Consider the following 23,908-nt stretch of genomic DNA (forward strand, 5'->3'; position numbering starts at 1 on the left):
TAATTCATAATGGGTATCAAGCACAAGGCAAATGATTGAGTGATAATTTGGATTTTTCAGCCTTTAGGTTAAAAAGTCAGTCATAGCTGGGATTATGAGAAATTTCTGTATTGTGTTGTTTTAATAGAAATATGACTTTACTGGTTGCTGAAACTACTTTTTCATGACCTTGCATTTTGTAAAAATGGAAAACTTATTAGCTCATCTTTCAGGTGGTATTAATTGTTGAAATCAATGTTAGTAAAAAAAACTGTTGAGAAAGTTTTGAGATGCTGATGCAGACTCTGTTAAATCCTGCCATGGCCATATTTTATTTGCAGACAGATTAGGTGGCTGGAGAGGTTCAGAAAACTGTTTGGTGCCTGATGTTTAAGAGCAAAATGTTTGTTGTCCATTTTGTAAATGACTACAGCCTGAAAATGCACGGGCACGTTTACTGACAGATTTTTCTGTTTTGAGCAGATGTTGGTTTGTAAGCAAGCTTTTCTAGGTATTTGTCATCAACCAATGAATTAAAAAGTGAAAGCTGAAAGCTGTTAAATAGCACTGTTTGAAATATGCTAATGATTAAGCTACCCTGTGTAAATTCTCGTACATTTCAGACTATAGCTGATAATTTGGGGATGGGTATTGACACTGTCTCATAAACCAAGTTTGAAATAATAGCAATGTTATTTATTTTAGAATCTTTCAGTTTGCCCAGAGGATGAATCAATCATCATGTCCTCTTTTGTAAACACAATGACTTCACTAAGTGTGAAACAAGGTAAGTTTAAATGAATTTGGGAAAACGGTAACAGAATGGCAGATTCCTCTTCATCACTTTGATTCATGCAATCAGTAAAAGCAGATAATTTGCCTAAACTGAATTTGTTCCCTTGTTTCTTTTTGGTTATGGTACCTGCTTCTTGTTGTGTGTCCCTTTTCTAGGGCAGCTCTATATAGATAGAGCTTTTGAAGAATGCTCTTGGGAGGTAATCCTGCCTTTTAATTTAGAAAGCATATTACACATATTTTCATCTAGATATTTTAATTTCTATCAGCGTGACTGTGCTGGATTGAAATACTTAGGTAGAAGCATGAAGTTCAGTACCTAAGTAATTGTTGAGTACTTTGGGTTTTTTTAGAAGGTCTGACATAGTATATCTGAATTCATAGTTGTTTACCTAAAGGTTTTATGTTCTGTATTTTTCCCTGATGCAGTTGAAGATGGAGAGGTATTTGACTTCAGAGGAATGAGATTAGATTGGTTTAGATTGCAGGTAAGACTTTGTAAATATATGAGACACTTCACTAACTTAAACCCAAAATGTTTCATAAATTACTGCACTTCTAGATTACTCTCACACTGCAAGTGGATAACAGGCTATCTTACAGTAACCTACTCTCTTAAAATCAAACGCTTAAACAGATAATTTGCTACACTTTAATGTAATTTTGTCTGCATTGCATACTTTTTGCATATCATTCTTTGGGGTGTTTATAACGGTTCGGAAATAGAATGTGTTGAGGATGAGCAGTTTGCTGGCAGCTGTGCGCTGTATGGAGTGTGATTCAGTCTGCCCAGCCAGGGGAAGGTAAGAGACTGTGAGAAAATAACATTCAGTTAGATTGCTCCTGTGCTTGCAGTAACAGTATCTTCAATTAATAAAGGGGGAAGTACTGTTTAGACTGTAAATGAATTGTTTCAAGATCAGATAGCATGTAATTTTTGTATTTTCAGAACACACAAGTCTTTCTTGCTTTCCAAAATCTGATTGTTAAAGTAGGGGTTCACAAGTGCACATTTGTGTTTTGTCAGTACATTCGTTCTACAGTTTATCTGTGAATTCAAGTGACATTTTGAGACTTTGTGGAGAGACAGTTTACTTAAGTTATAGCAGAAAGATAAAATAGTCTATCCATGGTCTTAAGTACACAGGCAACTTGTGCATAGCGTAATCAGTATTTTAACATTTGTATTGGGCAGTAGCAATGGAATTTACAAAAAAGCGGCAGTAGATATAACAATTTTCTTGTGTCTTTCCAGGCCTACACCAGTGTTTCTAAAGCTTCACTTAGTCTTGCAGACCATAGAGAACTAGGAAAAATGATGAACACAATCATTTTCCACACAAAGATGGTGGATTCTTTAGTGGAGATGTTGGTTGAAACCTCAGATCTTTCTATATTTTGGTATGTTACTAACCTGACTGTAGAAGCTTTTTGGTTGGTTTGTCCTTGGAAGTGTAATTTTTAAATAGCAAAAGCTTTTTATTATTTGGTTGGTCCTTGAAAGTCTAGTTTTTAAATAGCAAACTTTGTAGGAAGATAGAGCAGTGGGAGAATCAATTAGTTTCATCAGAATTCGTTTGATAAAAGTATTTCTGAAGATCTGTCGAGAGATTCTTCAGGCAGTCACATAAATGATCTGGGGTCATTTGCAGATTTTGCTTTAATACTGTTCTGAAAAAGGTGCAAGTTTTTGCAGTGGCTCACATCGGAATAAAAATATGATGATAATAGAGAGATGCAAATAAAATGCATAAGAAGCAAATGCAGAAACCAAACTTCTTTGAAAGCATGATGCAGTTTTTGGTATAACTACAAATCTGACACTAATACCACATTTGAATTGTGTGAAGTAGACTTTATTTGCAGCAAAATTATGTGTTTCATCTAAATGTCTATTTCTGATCAGTTTTTATAGTCGTGCTTTTGAGAAGATGTTTCAGCAGTGTTTGGAGCTTCCCTCTCAATCAAGATACTCGATTGCATTCCCACTGCTTTGTACTCATTTTATGAGCTGTACACATGAGCTGTGCCCAGAAGAGGTAATTTTTAAATATATTGTCTTAGTTATTTTCATATCTCATTTAAAGTAGGGAGGACTGGAGCTGAACACCGCAAGAAGGCAATATAAGGTTGAGGCAGGAGAGCGATAAAAAGGGAAGCAAAACAAGTAGATAACTTCTTATGTGATTCTTCACCCATGGATCTCAAAAACCTTTTCTGAAATGAACAAGCATTATCACCTTTGCTTGAATGATCATTAGCAAACTCATGTGCAAAGGTTAGATGACTCTTCTGGGGTCATTTAGGCTTAGATGCTAATAAATCCCATACATCTGTTAAAACAGTGTTGTTTTCAAATGGTCTATAAACTCGCCGTTAGAAAAAGGAAATAGGAAGTTGGGAGTTCTCTATGGTTTGTTATAAATAGGGTTTATTCAGTAAGATTTTTTTTTTTAAAAAGATCTTAAATGAAATGGACGCTTTGTTAAAGGAAGTAGTTTGATTCTGAGGAAATTCTATTTTTTTATTGTAATGAAATAGGTCCTTCAGACCATTTCCTGTATGTCCACTGGAATTACTCTGGGGGTTAACTTGGCCAGTTTTGTATAGCGCTCATGAAAGTGTTTTTTCATTCTTAACAGTGCTCATCTGAAACAATGAGATGAATAAGATCTATAGTAATATGCACGATGTGGGTTTTTCTTATTTAAACATTAAATCCTTTTCTGCTATACTTCCATCTCAATGTATGTCTATTCATTATTTTCCATGTATACTTTGCTTTAAACAGTTGCAAATTATTTATACTAGACAACCATTTAAAAGTTTACAGGAAAGCTTCCCTTCAGGACAAGAGATGTCTTTCAGAACAATTATAGTAACAGTGAGGAGTCAGTAGCCAAAGTCCACTGTACGCTAGTTACTGTGAATTCAGCTGCAGCAAGCACTATTTGCTACATCCAGCAGAACTCTGAATTCAATATCTGAATTGTATGACTTAGTAACTATTATCATTTTGGAAAAATAATCCTCACTGTGCTGTGTACAATGTGTGGTAGTATGGCTGTTAGAAAATAAACATTAGTGGTGAAAGAAGGATTTCAGTGGGACAGAGGCTGTGCTTGTGCAGATCTAGTGACAAAGGACCTGAATCCAGAAATTAATGCAGCAGGGCTTCATTACTGACTTTTTGTAGTGTATGAAGGACGCTGTTCTTTCTCTATAGTTTGAGCTGCATGCTTTTTTTGTCCTTGATTGAGTATTTGATACAAATTAATGAAGAGGAGATTCACAGAAACTTTGAGTATTGGATGCGTTAAAGGTGGATTTGGTCCAAAATTAAACATGAAAACTTACTTTTAAAAATCTTTTTTGCCTCCTACAGAAAATGTTTTGCAAATTGTAGTAAGCAAAAAAATTTTAATGTGCCATGTCACTGACTTGGGGGGGGGGGGGGGGGGGGGAAATCAACCCTGAAGCTGGTATTATTGAGGACTAACCGATTTATTTCTCACACCCTAATTACATGATTAGGTGAACTGCTGTCTGCAGTACCGTGTGTCTTCTGTGAATATTGTAGGACTATGGGAAACTGAAAATCAGACCTTTTTTTTTTTTCTTCTTCAACAGAGACATCATATTGGAGATCGTAGTCTTTCCTTGTGTAACATGTTCTTGGACGAAATGGCTAAGCAAGCTCGAAATCTTATCACAGACATTTGCACAGAACAGTGTACACTGAGTGATCAGGTGAGTGTTGTGTCTGTTTTAATTGGCCTTCAAGATTTTTTCTGTTCAACTTTCTGAATATTTATGGTTCTATTTCCTGTTCACTTTTTTTTCTGTTCTCGAGTATTTTTCTGTTTATAAAATGGAAGGTGATTGAGGGAAAATTTTTTGATAGTAAAACCTTGTAGTTAGTAGTCAAAGGAAGAGTGTGTTACTTCTGTGATGGTCTCCACTTGGACCATAAGCTTGTTTTATCTCATAGCTGCTAGAAAGTTGTATTTTAATTTGGAGGGACTGTTTCTTTTTCTTACTAGTTGCTGCCAAAGCATTGTGCCAAAACCATCAGTCAAGCAGTGAACAAAAAGTCAAAGAAACAGACTGGAAAGAAAGGAGAACCTGAAAGGGAGAAACCAGGAGTAGAAAGCATGAGGAAAAACAGATTGGTTGTGACAAAGTAAGCCGCCTCTTCTGTTCCTTTCACCTTGAATCCCAAGTCAAAACATGTGTTGTACATATTGAATGCTTCTTGCTTAATTTATTTGAGTAGGTTTAATTGACTGTAAATACAACAGCTTTGTAGTTTGTGAGCGTATGATGCTCCTGTAGCTTGTATAGAGACTGAATTCTATAGGAGAGCAATAGGAGGAACATATATGTCTTGAATTTATGCCCTTTGCCATTTCCTTTCTGAGCAGAAAGAATCCCTGTGCTGCAACTAGGTTTCCTGTATAGTCATAGTAATTGTTGTGGAAGTGAGGGTCCAAGGAGTGGGTGGTATCTTCGATTCTGCCTTGCTTTAACACTTAACTAGGTAAAGTACAGGCTGGGCTGGAAGTTCTTGCTGCCGAAAGGCTGTTTGCTGTCTTCAGCTCCTGGGATGGAGTTGAGGGTCCAGTGCCTGTACCAGCTGGGGAAGGTTTCCTTGCTGGTGGCTATAGAAAAACTGAAAACACCAGCAAAGCGGTAACAAAACCAACAAACCCACCTGAAAGTGAAGAGAAGATTAATAAATACTGGTGTGTAAGAGATAATAGGGGAGGAAAAGGTAGGAGATAATTTGTTAGGATGGTTCGGAGGACAAGATGGTAGAGTGATAAAAGTATGACGAGGAAGGAAGCAAAGGAAAGGAAACAATAAATGGTTAGCGTTGTGGCTGGGAGTACCTAAACACACACACTGCTGAAGGGGAAGTGGTTTTGCTACAGTTGCAACAACCAAACATCAGAGAATGGTAAAGATTAAAGAAGTTGAGAGAAAAGAACTTGTAGCTTAAGATTCCCTCCCCTAATATTTTTTAAATTTTTAGTACCAGCTAGTAGCAAACGTTACATGTATTGCTTAGTTTGGAGAGGTGGGGGGGAAGCTTAATAATAGACTGTTTTTGAGGGAAAATTACCCATATTTTTATGTATTATGTATAAAAAAGAAGTATATGTATCTCATATAGCTGTATGTGGTGCAGATCAGTAGGCAGTTGTAGGATGTGTTCTTACCCGAAATACTGGTTTTCAAATAAGCTAGAAAACTTTTTTTGATAAAAGTCTCAAAGCAGAAAAATATAATGAAAGGAAGAGTTAGAGCTGTACCCGCTCTTGAGGTGTCTGCCATCTCCAGCATGTGCTTTCTATGATAAGTACATTGTTACATTAAATATTTTTCTCAATTTCTTCTTGCCTGTTCTTAAAGCCTGGACAAACTGCACACTGCACTTTCTGAGCTCTGCTTCTCAATCAATTACGTACCAAACATGGTGGTTTGGGAACACACATTTACCCCAAGAGAATATTTAACGTCTCACCTGGAAATCCGCTTTACCAAGTAAGAAATACTGTAAGGTCTTCATATACAAGATAAGTCTTTGCTGGTTTGGTGTTGGAAGCATTGTATACTTATTACATAAAGCTAGTTTTTAAAGGTGGATTGCAAAACTCATAAGTCATGACAGTGACTAAAATGACAAGTAAGTTACGTGTGCAGGCATACACAGTTGTTAGTTCCTATTTTAAAACAAAATATATTGAAATTCACATCACCTGTTTAACAGCCTGATCCTGCATTCCTAGTCCTGTGTATTTTGTAGGAGTTAGTGATGCCTACTTCTAGGCAGCTATGAAGACTGTCTTCCCACCATTCTTTTGCACAGTGCTGGATTGTTTCAAGTGTTTGAGTTTACTGGCTTGCTGGAAGGAAATCTAAAAATCTAGAACTCGAGACCTGACCAAGCCAACTGAGAAGATCCTACAGTTGCCCCTCCCCCTTTTTCTTAAAATAAAAAGTGTTGCCACTTAATATTCCTGTCCTTACCTTGATCTTACCGACATTATTTATAGAAATAGGCAAATGGCAGCTTCTGGAGAGGACTTCATACTAATGCGGCAACTATCCTAGTTGTATTTTATGCCAAGGATTACTAGTTACATATTTCAAGCAGTGTATAAAGACTTAATAAAGTTTTAATCATCAAGACATCTCCGGTCACTAGAGCACTCCATCTTTCAAGTAAGACAAGGTGGCATAAAAATGAAGATAGCTTCGTGACTTTGCAAGTAGTCAGCTGTAATCTTCAAGTTTATGAATGTAGACCAGTGTTGATTAGTTGTGTTTGCCTTTTTTTTTTTTTTTTTTTTTTTTTGTGGATTGGGCTGAAGCCACAGACAGATGACTTTAGGAGACTGCTTTCCTTTTTCTTGCCTCAGTAAAGAAATGAGACTTGTTAGCCAAACAGAATAAATGTTCTATTTACAATTGTTTTTCAGATATTTAAGTAGCGTTTCTTATAAAGGCTTGCAGTTTTTTTTTAAAATGAAGTGTTAGCGTGTCAGTGTTAGGAGTTTTTTTGTTTACTGTTCTAACATGCGCAATTTCATGTATGATTGGACTGGAGCATATTATGCCACTTAATCTTGTAGTAATAGCAATTTCAAATTGATTTGAAAACAAAAGAGAGACTGCCTCAGAAGTAAACTTGTGAAAGTAGACTTATTTACACATATTGAAGCAACATCAAAAAGTTACTTAAATAAGTTCGTGTTCTTCAGAATGACTTGTCCTGTTCACCTCTGGTGAAGGTAGTAATTTACTAGTTTCTTTGTTTAGGGGGTGGGGTGTGTTTGGCTTTTTTTTTTTTGTTTGGCTTTTGTTCTGCCTTTGAAAGTTAGATACCACTGAGCTTAGCTCTGGAAGTCTGAGACCATTATAAGCCTAAAATGAGGTATTTGTTTACTAAGATGACTTTGTTTATTTTAAGGACCCCCAATACAGTTTGCTTGAGAGTTTGGTTTTAGTGACATGCTGGGTAAAGTCCATAAAGTCCGTGTCCATTTATGTTAAAGGGGAATATACAGTCCTTTGTGCAGTTCTGATATAAATTAAAAGCTAGCCTGATGTACAGAACATCTGTTATTAGAAGCTTGGTTTTATTTATAGTGAGAATTTGAACAAATCAAAGTATGTCCTGCAATTTCTTGACTTTTTGATTCAAGATAGAAATCACTGTGTCAGCTAAAGGGAGACTTGTTTTTCATTAAGATGATTCTTATTTATTTACTTAACATACACCCAAATTTTTAAACTTGTGTATACAAGTATAACTGAAGCTTACTTTCCAAATGATACAAAAGTATTTTCTTTTATCTACTTAAAATATAATTGCTGAGAGGTGTTAGCTGTTGAAAGCAGAGCTTCTGATAACTTTCTTGAAAAGTTATTTAAACAGTTAAAATGTAACTTTAAAAAAAGTATGCTTTAGGAAGCTGCCTGTATTGCAGAAGAGAGGAAATCTTTCACGATAACACTGAGATTTATTTTTTTTTAATACTCTGAGCTGAGACAGAAGGAAGAGAGTTTAAATGGTATGGTGTATGTCTTACAAAATTTATGCACCAAATACAGTAGGCATAGTTAATGTCACAAGGTAATCAGGTGTGCTTTTACTCTCACACAGAGCAACACAAGGTAGACGTTTTCCTTTGAATATTTTTGTTCATACTTAATTGTATGATTATTTTTTAACAGATACTTCAAACTAAAACTGACAGCAACTTTGGCCAAAGAATTTTTGCCTTAGTTAATATGCTTTGAGCACTCCAATACATCAATTGCTCTTGCATTTCACATAAGTTTTGTTTTAAAATACTCATATTAGTTTATTTACCAAAGTAGTAGTTACATAAGTCTTCCACATTGTGAATTGCTCTTACATATTGGCGGGGGGGGGGGGAGCTTGATTTTAGAAATGCTTGGTGAGTGTTCTTACCATCTTGTAAAACTTTTGCTGGCACCAGGAGTACAGTTGTCTTCGGCATCTAGAACTATTTCTAAAAGTGCAGGTGCAGTATGTGCATTGATTAGAGTTTAATACCTGCAGACTGGAGAAGTACTCATTGAAAAGCTTTAAATATACAATCATATTCATAGCTGCACCTTTGTTTAATTTACTAATAAATGCAATTTGTTTCCAATTTTTTTTGTTTCTAAAAGGTCAATTGTTGGGATGACTATGTATAATCAAGCAACACAAGAGATTGCAAAACCTTCAGAGCTGTTAACCAGTGTAAGAGCCTATATGACAGTCCTCCAATCAATAGAAAATTATGTACAGATTGACATTACACGAGTATTTAACAATGTTCTGCTTCAGCAAACCCAGCATTTAGATAGTCATGGTGAGCCAACCATTACCAGTCTGTACACAAATTGGTGAGTAATTATATGAACATTTGTTACGAGTTTTTAATACTAGTTTTACTTAATGAAAATCTGGAATTGGGGAAGTGAAGCTGTTTGAAATTTTTCTGAAGTTTCTGACTTCACAAGTTTGCTTCTCCCAATACTTGTTAAAAGCACTTTAAGGTTTGCCTGTTATGAAATTCACTTTTTATGGGGGGAGGTGTAGAGTAAGATACAGATAACAGTTGAACTACGAAAGCAAAACTTTAGGCTTTGCTGTCACTTGTCACACAAGCATACTTCATCTGTATAGAGTATCTACAAATGTGTCTTTTAATTTAAAATTTTCTCTTTCTGATAAGGTATTTGGAAACTTTGCTACGACAAGTCAGCAATGGTCACATAGCCTATTTTCCAGCCATGAAGGCATTTGTGAATTTGCCTACAGAAAATGAATTGACATTTAATGCTGAGGAGTACTCTGACATATCAGGTAAACTTTGATGTTTCTACTGAATGTTTGTGAGGGATAGTTATTGTATGCTTGGGTAATTGGAATAACAGCAATTCTTAGTGTTGTATTATAGATAGCATTTGTTAACCTTCAGTAGTATTCCAAGTACTTTTTATTTGTGCTGCCTCTGTGTCTTGAGAGCGCTGACTTTTCTTATTTTTGGTCAAGTAGGGTTATTTAAGCTACAGAGATAGGCTTATGATGTGTCAGTGACCGCTGCTTTGGTTCTATTACAACACAAGTTCTTGTATATAATGTTTTACTTCGGGGTAAAATACTTAGGTAATGAAAACATCACTGCTAGGTACATGATGGGCATCAAATAACTGAAGAAGGAATGGTTGAAGTAGAACAGTTTGTTTTATTTCTCAGAAATGAGAGCCCTTTCTGAACTTCTGGGACCATATGGCATGAAGTTCCTAAGTGAAAGTCTGATGTGGCACATTTCTTCACAGGTTGCTGAGCTTAAGGTAACCCTGGGAAACTGGTGGGTGGGAACGCGGGTAGCTTTCTGTTTAAGCTTCCTTTAGGGTATTTGATAGCTGTGCTTCTGCATGCCATCTTTTTGAAACGACTTTATCAAACGAACTGATAAAGCTGTGAGTTTTACTCTTGTTTTGTAGTGTGTTTGCACATGTAGTATGTGTGTATGCTACCAGCAGCTGAATGGGCAGGACTTTATGTAGGCTCTGTTGATTTGTATGTTAGGTACCCTAACTTAGGAGTCAAGTGTCTTTTAATCATCAGTGGGAGGAGAGATGTCTTCCAAGATCTCCAGGTGCTTGCAAAACGCTTACCCAAGTCTGTTGACTCTTGAAACTTAGCATGAAAATCTCAGCTGTATCTTAGACATCTATAAGGACTTCATTACTTTACCATGTATGTTAGCATCTATTGTCGAGTTTAGATGGATGGGAGACCCCTGGGCTTTTTTCTTTGTTAACTGCCTCATTTTTAGACATATCTTTCCCTCTGGCTGAACAGTATCCATTTATTATAAATTTCTGTATTCTAATAAATAAACCTGATACCTACAGCAACACAAACGATGAAGTTGGTGCCATGAAAAAAAAAATGTTGGGAATACGGGCACATAAAGGAAGTTTGTTGCATGTATAGTCAAAACAACGAGCAATGACGGGGAAGCACTTGGTGTTTATCTAATTAATTCTTTCTGGAAAGAGGTTTTAATAAATTCAGTATTGTGTACTACTTTCTCAGGATAGTCATACTATTAAAATGTCACTGATTGGCATGTATTTGCTTTCCGTATGACTGACTTTTTTCATGTAATTAATTTCCAAGTTTAATTTCAAGTTTTTATTACATCTCATAATTTTCAATTTATTTAACCACTGATTACAATAAGGAGGTTTTTGTAACTATTAATGTGTGCTACATTTTAAAAAATACTGAAGAGATCTAAGTAACTTTCACTTTTCTACGAGAAATTATTATTAGAATACCAGGCCTTTAAAAGTGTGTGGTTTTATTACATCCCATATTACAGTTTCAAAGATCTTGTTCTCTCTGTAAACACTGTGAATTTCAGTGCTGCTGAGTTGCTAGGATGTGTGATGCCCTGAAAGAGCTGAAGCCTTTTATTCAGTGCCACAGCTCAAGGAGAGGGGCTGCTCGGGCTTTCCAAGCTGCCACAAGAGCAAGCAGCATCCCTGACCTGAGTGGCCAGCTGGACAGGGTAATGGATTCCTTATGCCCATTCCAATCTGAGTTTTAGGATGAGGCTTTCCAGGTGAGAAAGCTATGATTTTAAGGCTAAATTCTGTAACTCCTGGCTATGCATAAAGTGATATCGTCACATTTCAAGTAAAACACAAAGCCAATGGGCAGATGTTTGTTGGTTGCTGCTCTATTTGTCCACTTACTGTGGAGTTGTTAAACATCCTCAAAATCAGCATGATTTATATTGTAGCTCTGTGTATTTTTTTTTAAAAGCAGCTTTAAATTGTCTGAGATTTGGTTTTTTCTGATACTGTTAGGGATAAGCAGAACATAATGTAGATCCACATGCACATGACCACATATTTGGAGGAAAAAAATAAAGTAATAAAAAGTTCATCTCTCTCTGGCTGAGATGCAGTTGGCTTAGCAAGAGAGCACTGAGAAACATCTGTGTTTGGGGGAAGGAAGCAACAAGAGGATAGAATGGGGAATTTATTGAAAGTAGGGTTCAACATGCTTGCTTTGCTTTTCGCAGTGGGACCAGGTGTTGGTTCTGTGTATGAAGTTTAAGTCTGGGGCAAGGAGGGGAAGTTTGCCTCATATAAGTAACTATTTGAACTGTATTCCAGCCTGTTCCTTTTAAATCTTAAACTAATATGCTGGTTATTTTTTGTAAAGCTGAAAGCTTGACTCAGTAACAATGTGCGTGGGCTATTGCCTTCAATCTTGCATTCTGGAGAGCTTTGAGGGATTTAAATTAAAATGCCGCACATCTGCCAAGTTCTGATGCATCACTTGGTTTAAAATTGCCCATCTTGATGTCAGTGGAAACCAGTCTTGCTTTGGCTTTTAGCATAGAGGTATGTCTTGTGTGTCTATGCGTGTGTACATGGGCACACATTCTTGGAGGTGGTTAGTTTGCTGCGCGTTGTATAGCTTATTTCTTTCCTTGCTTCTCACTGAAGATAAGAAGGATGAAAGCAGGAAGGCTGAGTGGGTTATGGATAGACTTCAGCTTATTGAAATAGCATGACCATGAGACAATGTAATTGAATCTGAGAGGTCTAAGAGGTTGGACAGATTTGCTTTGCATAGGGTCCTTGACTAGGAGGTGGGAATAAAACACAGACCACCATTTATTTCATAGCAGCATTATAGTTTAAGTTCTGTTGGTTTTTCCTCCTCCTTTGGTCACAGGAGTATTTACTCTGAAATTTAATTTCCCTGCTTGCCAGTTGCTATGTCTTGCACTGTTTTCAGTGTGGGTTGAGGCAAAGTAAAACAACATTATTAAAGCAGTTAGCAGAACTATCAAAGGTCAAATGTTCTCGGATCCTTAGCCGTAGGTTCCTGCAGATATGTCTCTTAGATTTTATATCGTATATCTTAAATTACGTTCCAGACTTACAGTAGCCTAGACGTTTGCTGAAGTAGTTTTCCCTGCTCCCTCCTCATTGCTCCTTTTGTTTCTGCTGTCTGGTAATTAAGATGGATTGGAATGCATCTACTTGAATAATAAAACTATTAATAATCACTTTGGAGGACCCAATCCAGAATATCTTGTTTTCTTCCATCTTCTTTCAGTTCTTTTCCATTTTGATATTCTTTAGTATACAAAGCACTGAAATAAGTCGTCTTTAAAGAAAAGGAAACATTTAATGTTCAGAAGCATGCAAGATACCTACATTTTCTTAGCCGCTGGTTGTCCTCTACCTAGAGATAATCATATTTTCCATTTCTGAAATAGGGTACTTGGCACTGAAACTGAAGAAGTATTTTTTATAAGAATAAAAGTACCTATTTCTTGCTTGAAGAGAGTTTAAAAATATTGCTTGGCACAACGTAAGTTCCTCAGCTAGCAAAGAAACCCTTTTTGGATCTGACATTTTATAGATGTGATTATGCAATCTCTGTAATTTGAATTTAAATCTGATCCGTATTTGGAGAACGATTTCAGGAAAGTTTCTACATTTACCCTGATGGTACAAGTTGAATGTATGAGAGCTGTGACAAATTAGAAACAGATACACATTTTCTTTTCTTTGGTCAAACTGACATGAAAAATACTGCACTTGAGTTTAACTGTTTCAGGCTAAGGTGTTGGGACTTGAATGAATGTCTTTGTGTTTATTTTATATTATAATGGAAAAAAATGTCAAGTCAACTGCACCGAGATTTGACAATCTGACTTTTACACTCTTCTTTCCATTTTTCAATTTTACCAAGATTAAATTTCTAATCCTTACAGCATAACTAGTGGAAGGAGCAACAGAAACAAATAGATGACTTTGTGAATCTGCATTTTTATTGGTATACGTCTACTTACAAGAAGCTGAATAGCATGAGGAGCTGTTGTCTGGTTTTACTGAATTTCATTCTCTTGTTTTAAGAAGTTGTACACATTGCTGAATACAAAAATCACGTTCCAAGGGATATGTAATCCTCAGCTTTTTGATTCAGAGCTTGCTCTGGTGTAGAGTAGTGCGTGATGATAATACTGAACACAGGGGGTACATCTGTATTCCGTGACTTCAGTTGCCTCTCTGCTAGACTGAAATATCCTAAACCACGCATTTATCCTGCTAACATACCAAAATCTATAGTTGACCTGCATCCTTGCTGCTTTTTAGAAACTTGTGGTGGAGAACGTTGAAGTTTTAACACAAATGAGGACCAGCTTCGACAAACCAGACCAGATGGCAGCACTCTTTAAAAGATTATCATGTGGGTAACTAGCAAGGTCCTACTAAAGATAAAGAATTCTTTTTTATTTGTTGTTTTTGTAAAGAAAATGAGAAAAATTAATTTTTCTGTATTAAGTACACAGAAGCAGCAAAGTGTATGTGAGCTTGTATAAACTGATGCATCTTTTCAAAGTTTTCCAGTCTTTTCATGTACAGATAAAATGAGATTTCTGTGTTAATTAGTACATGGGCATTATAGTAGTGGTGAGCTTTGAGCATCTTTTCAGGGATGATGGTGCAAAGCTATAACAGCAGTAACCCACAGACCAGGTGCGTAGCTATAGAATACAAACCAGGCTTTTTTGACACGTTTCTGACTTGATTCTATCACAGTATAAATTATTTTATTTGGAAGAATTTTTACATGTATTTAAGTAATTATTTTTAATAAAAAATTATTAGAAAAATATATGCTTGGCCTCAAGAAAGCACAGTACTAGTGTTAACATCCAATATTGTCAGCTGTATGTAATGGGGTTCATTCAATGAATGATTAACACTATAGTCTTCTGAAAAGTAGCTCAGCTATAAAAACCTGCTTAAGCACTGTTTATTTTGGCTCTTTTAAGGGATGTCATTGTTTCAGTACCTCGCATTTCTCAGTATTTTATTAAAATTTTTTTTCTTTTTTGAAGAATTGAGCTTGTAAACATCAACATGTTCTTGTTCACTATTGTTCTTGTTTCTGTTCAGCCGTTGACAGTGTTTTGAAGAGAATGACGATTATTGGTGTTATCTTGTCTTTTCGGTCGTTGGCACAGGAAGCACTTAGAGATGTAAGAAATGACTGCATATGTTCCGAATATTTTCATTGTATTTAATGGAATAATAGGGTGTTTGAAGCTTCACTATTTAGGAATGCTACTGCTTAAAAGGTTAGCATGTGGGTAAAATGGCAATGAACTGAACTTTGAATTGCAAGGTGTGGGTGGGGAAATCTACTTTTTAAATAGTGTTCAGAGAAATGTTACGTAAAAACATACAGATTTTAGTTTGAGCATGCCTCTCAGTGTTTTCTGTGTTTAGTACATTTTAAAAGCTTTCATTTCACTTGATTGCAGACAGCTTGATTTTATGTTTATTAGGCTTTAATGTCTTAAATCAACAAAAAATTCATACGTATAAAATAAAAACTCATTTTTAAAAAATCATTAACTCTGGTAGAATAATGATAGTGTCTCATTTATCTTTTACAGGGGAAGTATTTTTTCTTACTTTGTATGTGTTTGTGTCTCTTAGGTCTTATCCTACCACATTCCTTTCCTTGTAAGTTCCATCGAGGACTTTAAAGATCACATTCCAAGAGAGACTGACATGAAGGTAATGTTTGGCCCAAAGGGTGATAGAGTAATTTTGAAGCTTACTGAAAATATGTACGGGGCAAGACTTTAACGCTTAGTGTGAAAAATCCAGAAACAAAGAAAACCATGGGGTTTTGTTTCAAACAGTTAAGTAGTTGTGCATCTGCAGCCTCCTAATGTTCTGGGGAAAAAAATCAACCAGCACAAGTGTCTGTTTGCCAGTGATCACATTTGGGAACTTTCATGGAAAGAAAGAACAAAATGTTGAAACATGCCTAAGAGATAAAGGGAAGAATACTGAGCTGCTTTGTAGTGTGAGGAGTGTAACTGATACAACTAAATGTTTGAAGGACTCTGTGTATAGGTGGAGCTCTATGCAAATAATAGCTGCAAGTCTGATTTTTCTCTTAAATTGAAAATTCTTGTGAACTCATTGTCTGAAATGTCTGCTTCTGAATAGTAGTAGGTTTCCATCCAAAAACCTGTATTAGTACATCACGTGGCTTCTCGATATGTATGCACAGTAGCTGCAGCCTAGCTGGTTTTTTAATCTCTTATTGCAGCTCAGAGCCTATGAAGGTTTGCAGGCTTCTTACTGGTATTGTGGCAGTTTGATTTACAGAAAACGTGTGGTGGAATATGCACTGTGCAAATCTTGATTCACTTTTACAGAAACAATTTTTAGAAGTATGCTCTTGAGCATCAAGTATGGCTTTAGAGGGCCAGAATATGATGTTATTCCTGAACTTGAAGTTTACATTTTGCCATTTACTCTTGAGGAATGAAGTTCTGTTGTGTATGAAGATTCACTAAATAAAAAAACATCTTTCTCCATTTTAAAAGTTCAGAGTCCATTATGGTGGGCCTCGTGATTTCAGAAGACACAGTTTAGCAGTCTGTCTGGAAATGAGTCAGAGGTTGCATGAAGAATATAAGTTACTGAAATTTCACACATATGCTGTTGCACTCCAGAATATAATCACGTGGTCTTTGAAACTTGCAATGCTGATAAATCAGCCGTTAATGTTTGATGTCCCACAAAACACTGGAAGTTCATGCCACAATAGAGGAATTCTGTGGAAATGCTATAGAAAATTAACTTGGATGATACTTCTTCATGATAAAAATTATATCAAAATAGTGCAAGTTGCCTTTGCACTACTCAAGAAAAGCCTTTCTAATATAGTTACAGATAAAATCATTGATTACCAAAGGATCATGTTACATTATTGAACTTGCACGCAGATGAGATGAGAAGGGAAATTCACCACTTGCTTTTCTTGAGCTTTTCAGAAAGCATCTTATGCCCTCTGCTATCAAAGGGGCACTGAAAAATAGGATGGGATGATAAAGGCTGCAACAGTGATCATTGAAGATAGTATTTTACCATTGTTATTTTCTAAGCTGATTAGAACAGATAATTTTAAACAGTGAACTCATTTGTGTCAGCAGATACAAGAAAGCATAGTACTTGCTGCTGCTGCTCTTCTGGAAGTCACTGGAGTAATTTACAGTCACAGGAGTAATTGGATGGCATAAAAAACTATCTACTGCTAAATAAAACCATGCTGAGGACCGTTCTCTGGCTCATGCCGCATAGCACCACCTAGTTGCCTTTGCTTTGCATAATGTTTGGCTGTTGGCCTTCTCTGGGTCTGCTCTACTTCTGCTGCGGTTCTTAAATATACCTATTTTGTGTGGATTTTTTTTCTAGTTCCAAGTGTCTGAGATAAAGTCTTAAGTGCTGTGGTGCAGTCTACCATGCTGGTGCTCACATGATACCATCTGGAGAGGTCACATCTTGTGGTGTGGCGTGGTGCTATGTAGGCTTGTTTGAGAGTACATAGCGTGCCTGAATGATGCGGGAGGACTATGTGTGGAGAAGGAGCCAGACCTGTGGAGTCTTGTCCATGGTGCCTACTGAGAATACTGGGAACTGACATGTGCTGCCCTGCAGCTTTGCCAGATCTTTGTCTTGAAAATAGCTTCTTGGAAGTGCCAGAACTGTGCTGTGAGCCTAACAATTAAACCCTGTGGACAATCAGCAGCTCATTGTCTGAGCTTTCTTCTGGCCTTGTCACATACAGCAGCACAATCATAGGCAACAAAGGTTTCTTTTGGAACATTTTGGGGTTTTTTTTCTTTAATGAAGGAGTGTCAACAGACAAATCTTTACCAGGCTTTGTACAATGGATTGGGACAATTGTCCGATTGGGGATATTTTAGGACACAGTAACATGGTAATTTCCTATGTACTGAATTTAGCAAGCAAAGCATAAATAGTTTTAAAGCTGTTGATGAAATAAATACTTGTAATGAAATGCAGGTTTTATTTTGGTATTCCTGAAACTTACAGTTTGGGGTGCTTAGCAAAATGAGGATTTCATCTCCTTCGATTTGGTTATTTTTAATATTGAGTTGTTGGGATGTCTACACAGGCTTTTAGAAGGAGTCTTGCATTTGTTCCACCATTGTTCCTTGACAGTTTGCTGTGGTCCAGATCCTGTCCAGATGCTCTGGAATTCTTTTAATGCAGGACTGTATTTGAGCTAATACCATGTGCCCTTCGGACAGCATAGCACTATGCAAACAACATTGTATGTTTTTCAGATCACAACTTGCCTTCAGGTGGCTAGGCTGGAGCACATAAATAAGGATAGTCTGCACAACATCCCCTACATGCAGCTGACCAATTGTATGTCAGAATTTATGGGCAAAGCATAAACCTTCTCAAATATTAATGGCAGCAAGACATACTGCTACCGTTTCCCATAGTCCTTTGTATTTGGTCTAAACCTGCTTTTGCAGAGGTTAATCTGAACTACAGCTTTAGATATTTTGTCCAAGACACATATTGGGGAAAGGGAGAATTGCAGTGAACATTGGTTAACGGCAATAAAAGATACAGCATAGGACAGGCTGGAAAATGGAGTATATTTCAGGGTGTTCTTAGTTCCTTCAAGCATTCGGGCCACTTCAGACTCTAAGTCTTGGCACTTGGAATCGTTGGACACTGAATCTGTGTCAGATCTGAATATTCTAAGATTTCTTTTCTGTCCTGCTCTATTTCACCAGATTGTGACTTTTGGCTTTTGTCTAAAAATGCTGTATTTGCAGATGTTAGCTGATACTTTAGATCTGGTAGAGAAAATCTTTTAGTTTCTTTTGAACAGTAAAGATAGATGTAGAAACTGCTAATTGGAAGTCAGGATGTTTGCTTTGGAGGTAACATATAAAAATACACAAGCTTTGTTTGGCCTGACAAAAAGAAATTATAATCTAGCACACAAAGTACTGACCCAGCTGTCCATTTTAGATTAGAAACAAACAAAATCTAGTCTCTCTATCTTGTTTTAGCCAAGTCTCTGTCATTCCATAGTGCCTCTAACTTTAATATGAACATTTCAAATGTGACAGCAAAACTGTGCTTCATCATGTTTACACAAAAACATTCAATGTTGTCCTTTTTTATAATGATCTTTCTTCTGGTCCTCAGGTGGCAATGAATGTATATGAACTGTCATCAGCTGCTGGATTGCCTTGTGAGATCGATCCTGCGTTGGTCGTAGCACTGTCTTCCCAAAAATCGGGTAAGACGTTCCAACTTAAAAAGTAGAAGTGTTAACAATAAAAAAATATATGCACCCAGGCATAGAAATATTTAAAGTGCTAGGAGGAAACTTGAGTCCTTGGTATTCCTTCGATGAACTTTATAAATGGCACAAGAACATGAATTATTTGTGCCTGCTGCCTACTGATGTGTCAGCTTGAGAATCTCTTCAACCACAAAAGAATTAACTTGTTGACCTAGAAAAGGGTAACGGGTAGATGTTGAAGGAGTTTAATAGCTAACAGTAAAAACTGTTGTCATTGAAGGACAATGGAAATAGAACTCCTGTTGTGAACAGTTGTGGTCGTGATCAGTTCTGTTGTACAAGTCTGTAACAACTCTGTCATGTAAGTAGGCATTAGGAGCTGAAATGCCAGCTGAGTGCACTTCATGAATTTCACATTACCGGTGTTACCGGTGCGTTATGCAAGTGTTAACATGGAGTTTACAAGCGGAAACATAGTAAAATAAACATGTTTAATGTTCTAACATGTGTAGTGCTTCCTACTTGCTTTAAAGCGCCACTGTCTGAGCTTTTCAGTTCTGTTTACTCTGGCAGGTTCAAAGGCACGAAATCAGACTCCAGTGCTTTTTTGACGGTTGTCAGCTTTTTTCCCCTATCTTCCTTGCAGAGAACTTTATTGGGTTTTTTTTCCCCAATTGGGGTAGTGCATAGTTAATGTTATAATCAGATTGTGAATATTTTAAATGTTACCTAAGTTGAGGGGGTTTGTTTTAATGCTAGTTTTTTGGGGAGGGGGAGATAAAGCTAATTCCAAAGGACATTTTAATATTCAGACTTATGTGTCAAGCCTTAAAAAAAAAAAGTATATTTGGTTTATATACATACATTATATGTATCATATATGTAGATACATCTTTGGAATGATGGCTAGTATCTGAAATGCCATTTTAAATGCGTTATTTTCTTTGTGGTGCAGCTGTGAAATGTTTAACCTGGCTGAACAGGACAGGGCATTTCTGTGTATTTTAATGATTGATTATGATCTTGTATTTTGATTTTTACCTTTGTAGTTTGAAGTATTTTGCTATTAGTAATTCACTTTGCACAGATATAAATACTGTATTTCACCAACTGTTGACTTTGTTTTCCAACTAATCTTACACTAATATATGGTGATGCTGCTGGTTTTGAAAACACAAAAGTTTTAGTCTGAGCTGAGGGGAGTGTACGTCACTTTCTGCCCATCTACCAAAGGGAGAGTACCGGAGGAGCTCTCCTCACCTCAGAGCAATGACTGGATTTACATCAGCATGAAGAAATACTATTCTGCCCAGCATATTGATGTCTTAGTAACTAAATGGTTAGAAGCAATAGGGTGGCAGCAGCTTGACTTCCTTCTTGTAGATAACAAACTGGACATTTTGAAGCCCCACTCTGTCTTTTGGCAAGGCTGAGATAATATTCCTCCTTTCACATGCAAACATTGAGTTTGGGTTTGTTGGGTTTAAACTTCATTGGGTCAAACATTTTACATTCTAAACTACCCTGTAGTTGAAAGGAAACATTTCAAGATTACTTCTTTTTAATTAAAGAACTGTATTGTTTTTGTTTTTAGAAAATATTAGTCCAGAAGAAGAATATAAAATTGCTTGCCTTCTCATGGTCTTCGTGGCAGTCTCCTTGCCGACTTTGGCTAGTAATGTGATGTCTCAGTATAGCCCTGCCATCGAAGGTAATGTAGAGTCAGTGAAATATTTCCTGTGAATGCTTTATTTATAATTGTCCTGGTAGATTGTTGATTACATTTGCTTTTAAAGATTTAATTACACTTTGTAGTGAACAAAATTTAGATATCAGTTAGCCCTAATCCAGGAAGGTTCTTCTGAAAGTCACTTTAAAAAACATTCACTTAACTCATTTGGGAAACCTTTCTATGAAAAATGAGTCTTCTACTTGAGATTTCAGGAACAGTTCAGATGCTGTAGGGGGCAATGTCGTCCTAATGTGTGGAACTGCTAGAGCATACATTCCGCATTAAGTAGCGTGACACTTTGTAATCCTATAGATGTTTTAGTAATCTTCACATTGGCTTTGGGACAGTCATACAAGGTGTCTTTTCTATAGTTAATATGCTTTTCGTATTACTAACCATAAAATTCTGAATATAGAATGCAGAAGACATAAGCTGTGAACAAATTACATCCCACATAGTAGTTCAGCTTTCTTATTTCAAAAAACAAACAAACAAAACCCCCAAACCACCCAAACCTCTTCGCCTCAAGGAAATTCTTTGCATGTAGTCCACACAAAAAAAAGTTCTTTCAGGCAACATTGAGAAAAACATGATTGACGAAACTGTTCTAACACATACAAAAGTCACCTTTCAGCTGTTCAAGCTTTTTCCTATGTGATACATAGCATGGCTCACATAAAAGACTGTATTTATTCTGCATCCATTTACTGGGTACAGCATGGTTTTTCTATTTTTTTTAAAAGTTGCATTATTTTTAATCAGTTCAAGATTTAACTCACAAAGAATGTCTAAACTGACTTCTGAAAATTTAAAGTACCAGGAAAAGACCAAAAATTCTGAAAGCCTTCTGTATCACTTATTGTAGTATGCAAATCACATTTCTTGAGAGACAGGAGGTTGTTGTTTTAAATGACTTTAATTATTGTTTTCTTCAGTTTTGAGAGATTAGAGATCTGTTAACTCTAGTTTCATTTTAAATATCGTGTAGCCTTTTGCCAACTGTGAAAAAGTTGGATAAATCTGTGACGAGTAGAACTTGAACATTGATTTGAAAAGTTAGAGGTTTTAAAGTTAACACCTTTATCTGATGAGTAGGGAGAACAATCAGTAACCTGCAGAGTTGTTTTAAGTCATCTGCACTCATAGTATTTCTGTTGCTTTTTGTGAGCTTTTTCAAGGTTGTGATGGCTGAGTGAAAATCTCAGAATATAGGCAAGAGCAGGGAATATTAAGGGGGATGAGTGAGTGACAAAGGTAGAAACTTGCTTGTTAAAGGACTATCAGGTTGATTCTCTCAAATCAGTCCAAATGAACTTGCTTATGTGTGTTTAAAACCACATCTCTTAAATATTACTTGTTTATTCATAAGAGAAATCCTCTGGAAGCACTTTGCTATCGGTTTCTCCTTCACAAGCATCTTGCCTACTGTAGAGTCTCAAAACTTACACTACTTGCCAGTGGGGCAGTACTAAAAGTTTCTAACCGTGATTATATTTTCACATTCACCCCTCTGCAAATTTATTTCTAAGAATGTGATTTTCCTAAAAATTAGCTAGAGGTTCTCCAGCAGGTTAGAGCTTTTGCAGTTTGCCTTCCTTGAACTCTCCTCTCTTCCAAGGACCCTCTTAGTCCTCAGGTTCTTAGCAGGCTGAAACAACAGGTAATTCTTACCTTCTGCCCATTTTGTGTCGTAGCTTAAATATTCCAGTTTCTGTGATTTCATTTACATTCAGTAACTTAACATGCAGTCAGGCAAAGCCTTGTTTCAAAGTGGGTCCTTGAAGTAGTAAGTACAGTTAATAAGATCTCATGAAATTGTGACTGGAGAGAAGTTACATCTAGAACTCAAATATGCCCGTATTAGGAGTTGCTACAGATGTTGAGATGTGACCTCTGTATTATGTAGCTCTTTACTGAGTGGGCTGTTTTTTATTGAGAGGAAAAGTGTCTGGCAAAAGGAATACATAAAATGTATTCACTCTGCAAAAATGACTGAACAAACAGTAGACCTTGTCAGTCCTGCCTTCCTTGCTGCTTGTTTTCTGCCCTTATTGTAGAACGTCTGGCTTTAGGCACTTGATATAGATGCTATTTCCAGAATGAGAACTTAACAAATGCTGCTTTTTATGAAGTAAATTCCCTGGACAAATCCTGAATGTGTCCATCAACAAGTCACAGATCTGAAGGAGTTTCAGCTTTCGAATCTGGCAAGACATACCTCCCAAATACAGACAGTTCTTGGACAGCTTTAGCAGTGTCTGCATTCTCTCTGCCTACTTCACAATCAAGCCCATTTCTTCCCCTGGCTCCGGATAAAGGCTCAGACTCTGACAACCTTTACTTTTTTCCCAGTAAGAAATCTGAATGGCTAGAGGAATAATCTGTGGTCTAGAGGCTAGAATAGAACACTGGTCTGCAAGAGACATAGCCTTTTCTAAATACTTGAGACCTGTTGCGGACTGGAAGACAACAGTTCCTCAGTTTAATTCCTTTGCTGATGCTTTTTCTACAGTCTTTGAGGTATAAAAATTAAGTAAATTCAAAAAATCAAGCCACTTCAAAACCAAATATAAATTTCAATCAGCAGAATTAAGCAGAACAGATGTTCTTAACTGATGTTCAAGAAAAGTAGTGATCTATGGGGTTTTTTTGGTTGGTTTTTTTTGTTTGTGGGTTTTGGGTTTTTTTTGGACCAGCATATTCAGGCAGCAATAGTTAGTTTAAAAATAGGAGACAGAGTGGGAGTATCAACTCTGGGGGGCCTGCCGGTGGAGATATACAGGGTTCTTCGCTGGGACCTACTAGTGAGCGTATTCATAGACCGCCTGGAAGGGGGACTGAAGAGTGAGGTGATAAAATTTTCATATCATGTAAAGTTCTTGAGGGTATTAGAGGAGTGAAGAGCTGCAGATACTATGACACTGAGTAAACCAGGCAATAAAATAGATAGGTATAATTCTTTTTAAGTAACAATACTGATAATGCATGGGGAAAAACATCAGTTTTTCTCATGTAGAGTGATGGGGTCTAGCTGACCTCACTGACTTCAAGCATGATCTTGAACTTATGATAAATGACTGAATAAAAAAAAAAAAAAAAAAAAAAAGCTCGGTGCTCAGCAGTGGTCAAAAAGAATTGGTAAGAATCAGCAGTTTTTACATGCTTGA

General features: G+C 36.6%; 1 protein-coding gene across 4 annotated transcripts in view; it reads left to right on the forward strand.

Annotated features, from left to right (window-relative positions):
- The window catches only part of NCKAP1 (NCK associated protein 1), a 61,213-nt gene that overhangs the window by 32,135 nt on the left and 5,170 nt on the right, over nt 1–23,908 (forward strand). For all 4 annotated transcript variants that reach the window (XM_040603016.1, XM_040603017.1, XM_040603018.1 and 1 more), the window contains 15 exons: nt 685–766; nt 1,204–1,262; nt 2,030–2,175; nt 2,681–2,813; nt 4,405–4,524; nt 4,818–4,957; nt 6,190–6,321; nt 8,983–9,201; nt 9,534–9,664; nt 10,058–10,155; nt 13,999–14,092; nt 14,806–14,888; nt 15,352–15,432; nt 18,910–19,003; nt 20,604–20,720. In XM_040603016.1, coding sequence (XP_040458950.1) covers nt 685–766; nt 1,204–1,262; nt 2,030–2,175; nt 2,681–2,813; nt 4,405–4,524; nt 4,818–4,957; nt 6,190–6,321; nt 8,983–9,201; nt 9,534–9,664; nt 10,058–10,155; nt 13,999–14,092; nt 14,806–14,888; nt 15,352–15,432; nt 18,910–19,003; nt 20,604–20,720 — 1,729 coding nt within the window. The remainder of the gene's footprint in view (nt 1–684; nt 767–1,203; nt 1,263–2,029; nt 2,176–2,680; nt 2,814–4,404; nt 4,525–4,817; nt 4,958–6,189; nt 6,322–8,982; nt 9,202–9,533; nt 9,665–10,057; nt 10,156–13,998; nt 14,093–14,805; nt 14,889–15,351; nt 15,433–18,909; nt 19,004–20,603; nt 20,721–23,908) is intronic.

This window comes from Falco naumanni, chromosome 8 (assembly GCF_017639655.2).
Source record: "Falco naumanni isolate bFalNau1 chromosome 8, bFalNau1.pat, whole genome shotgun sequence".
In the NCBI taxonomy this organism is placed as follows: domain Eukaryota; kingdom Metazoa; phylum Chordata; class Aves; order Falconiformes; family Falconidae; genus Falco; species Falco naumanni.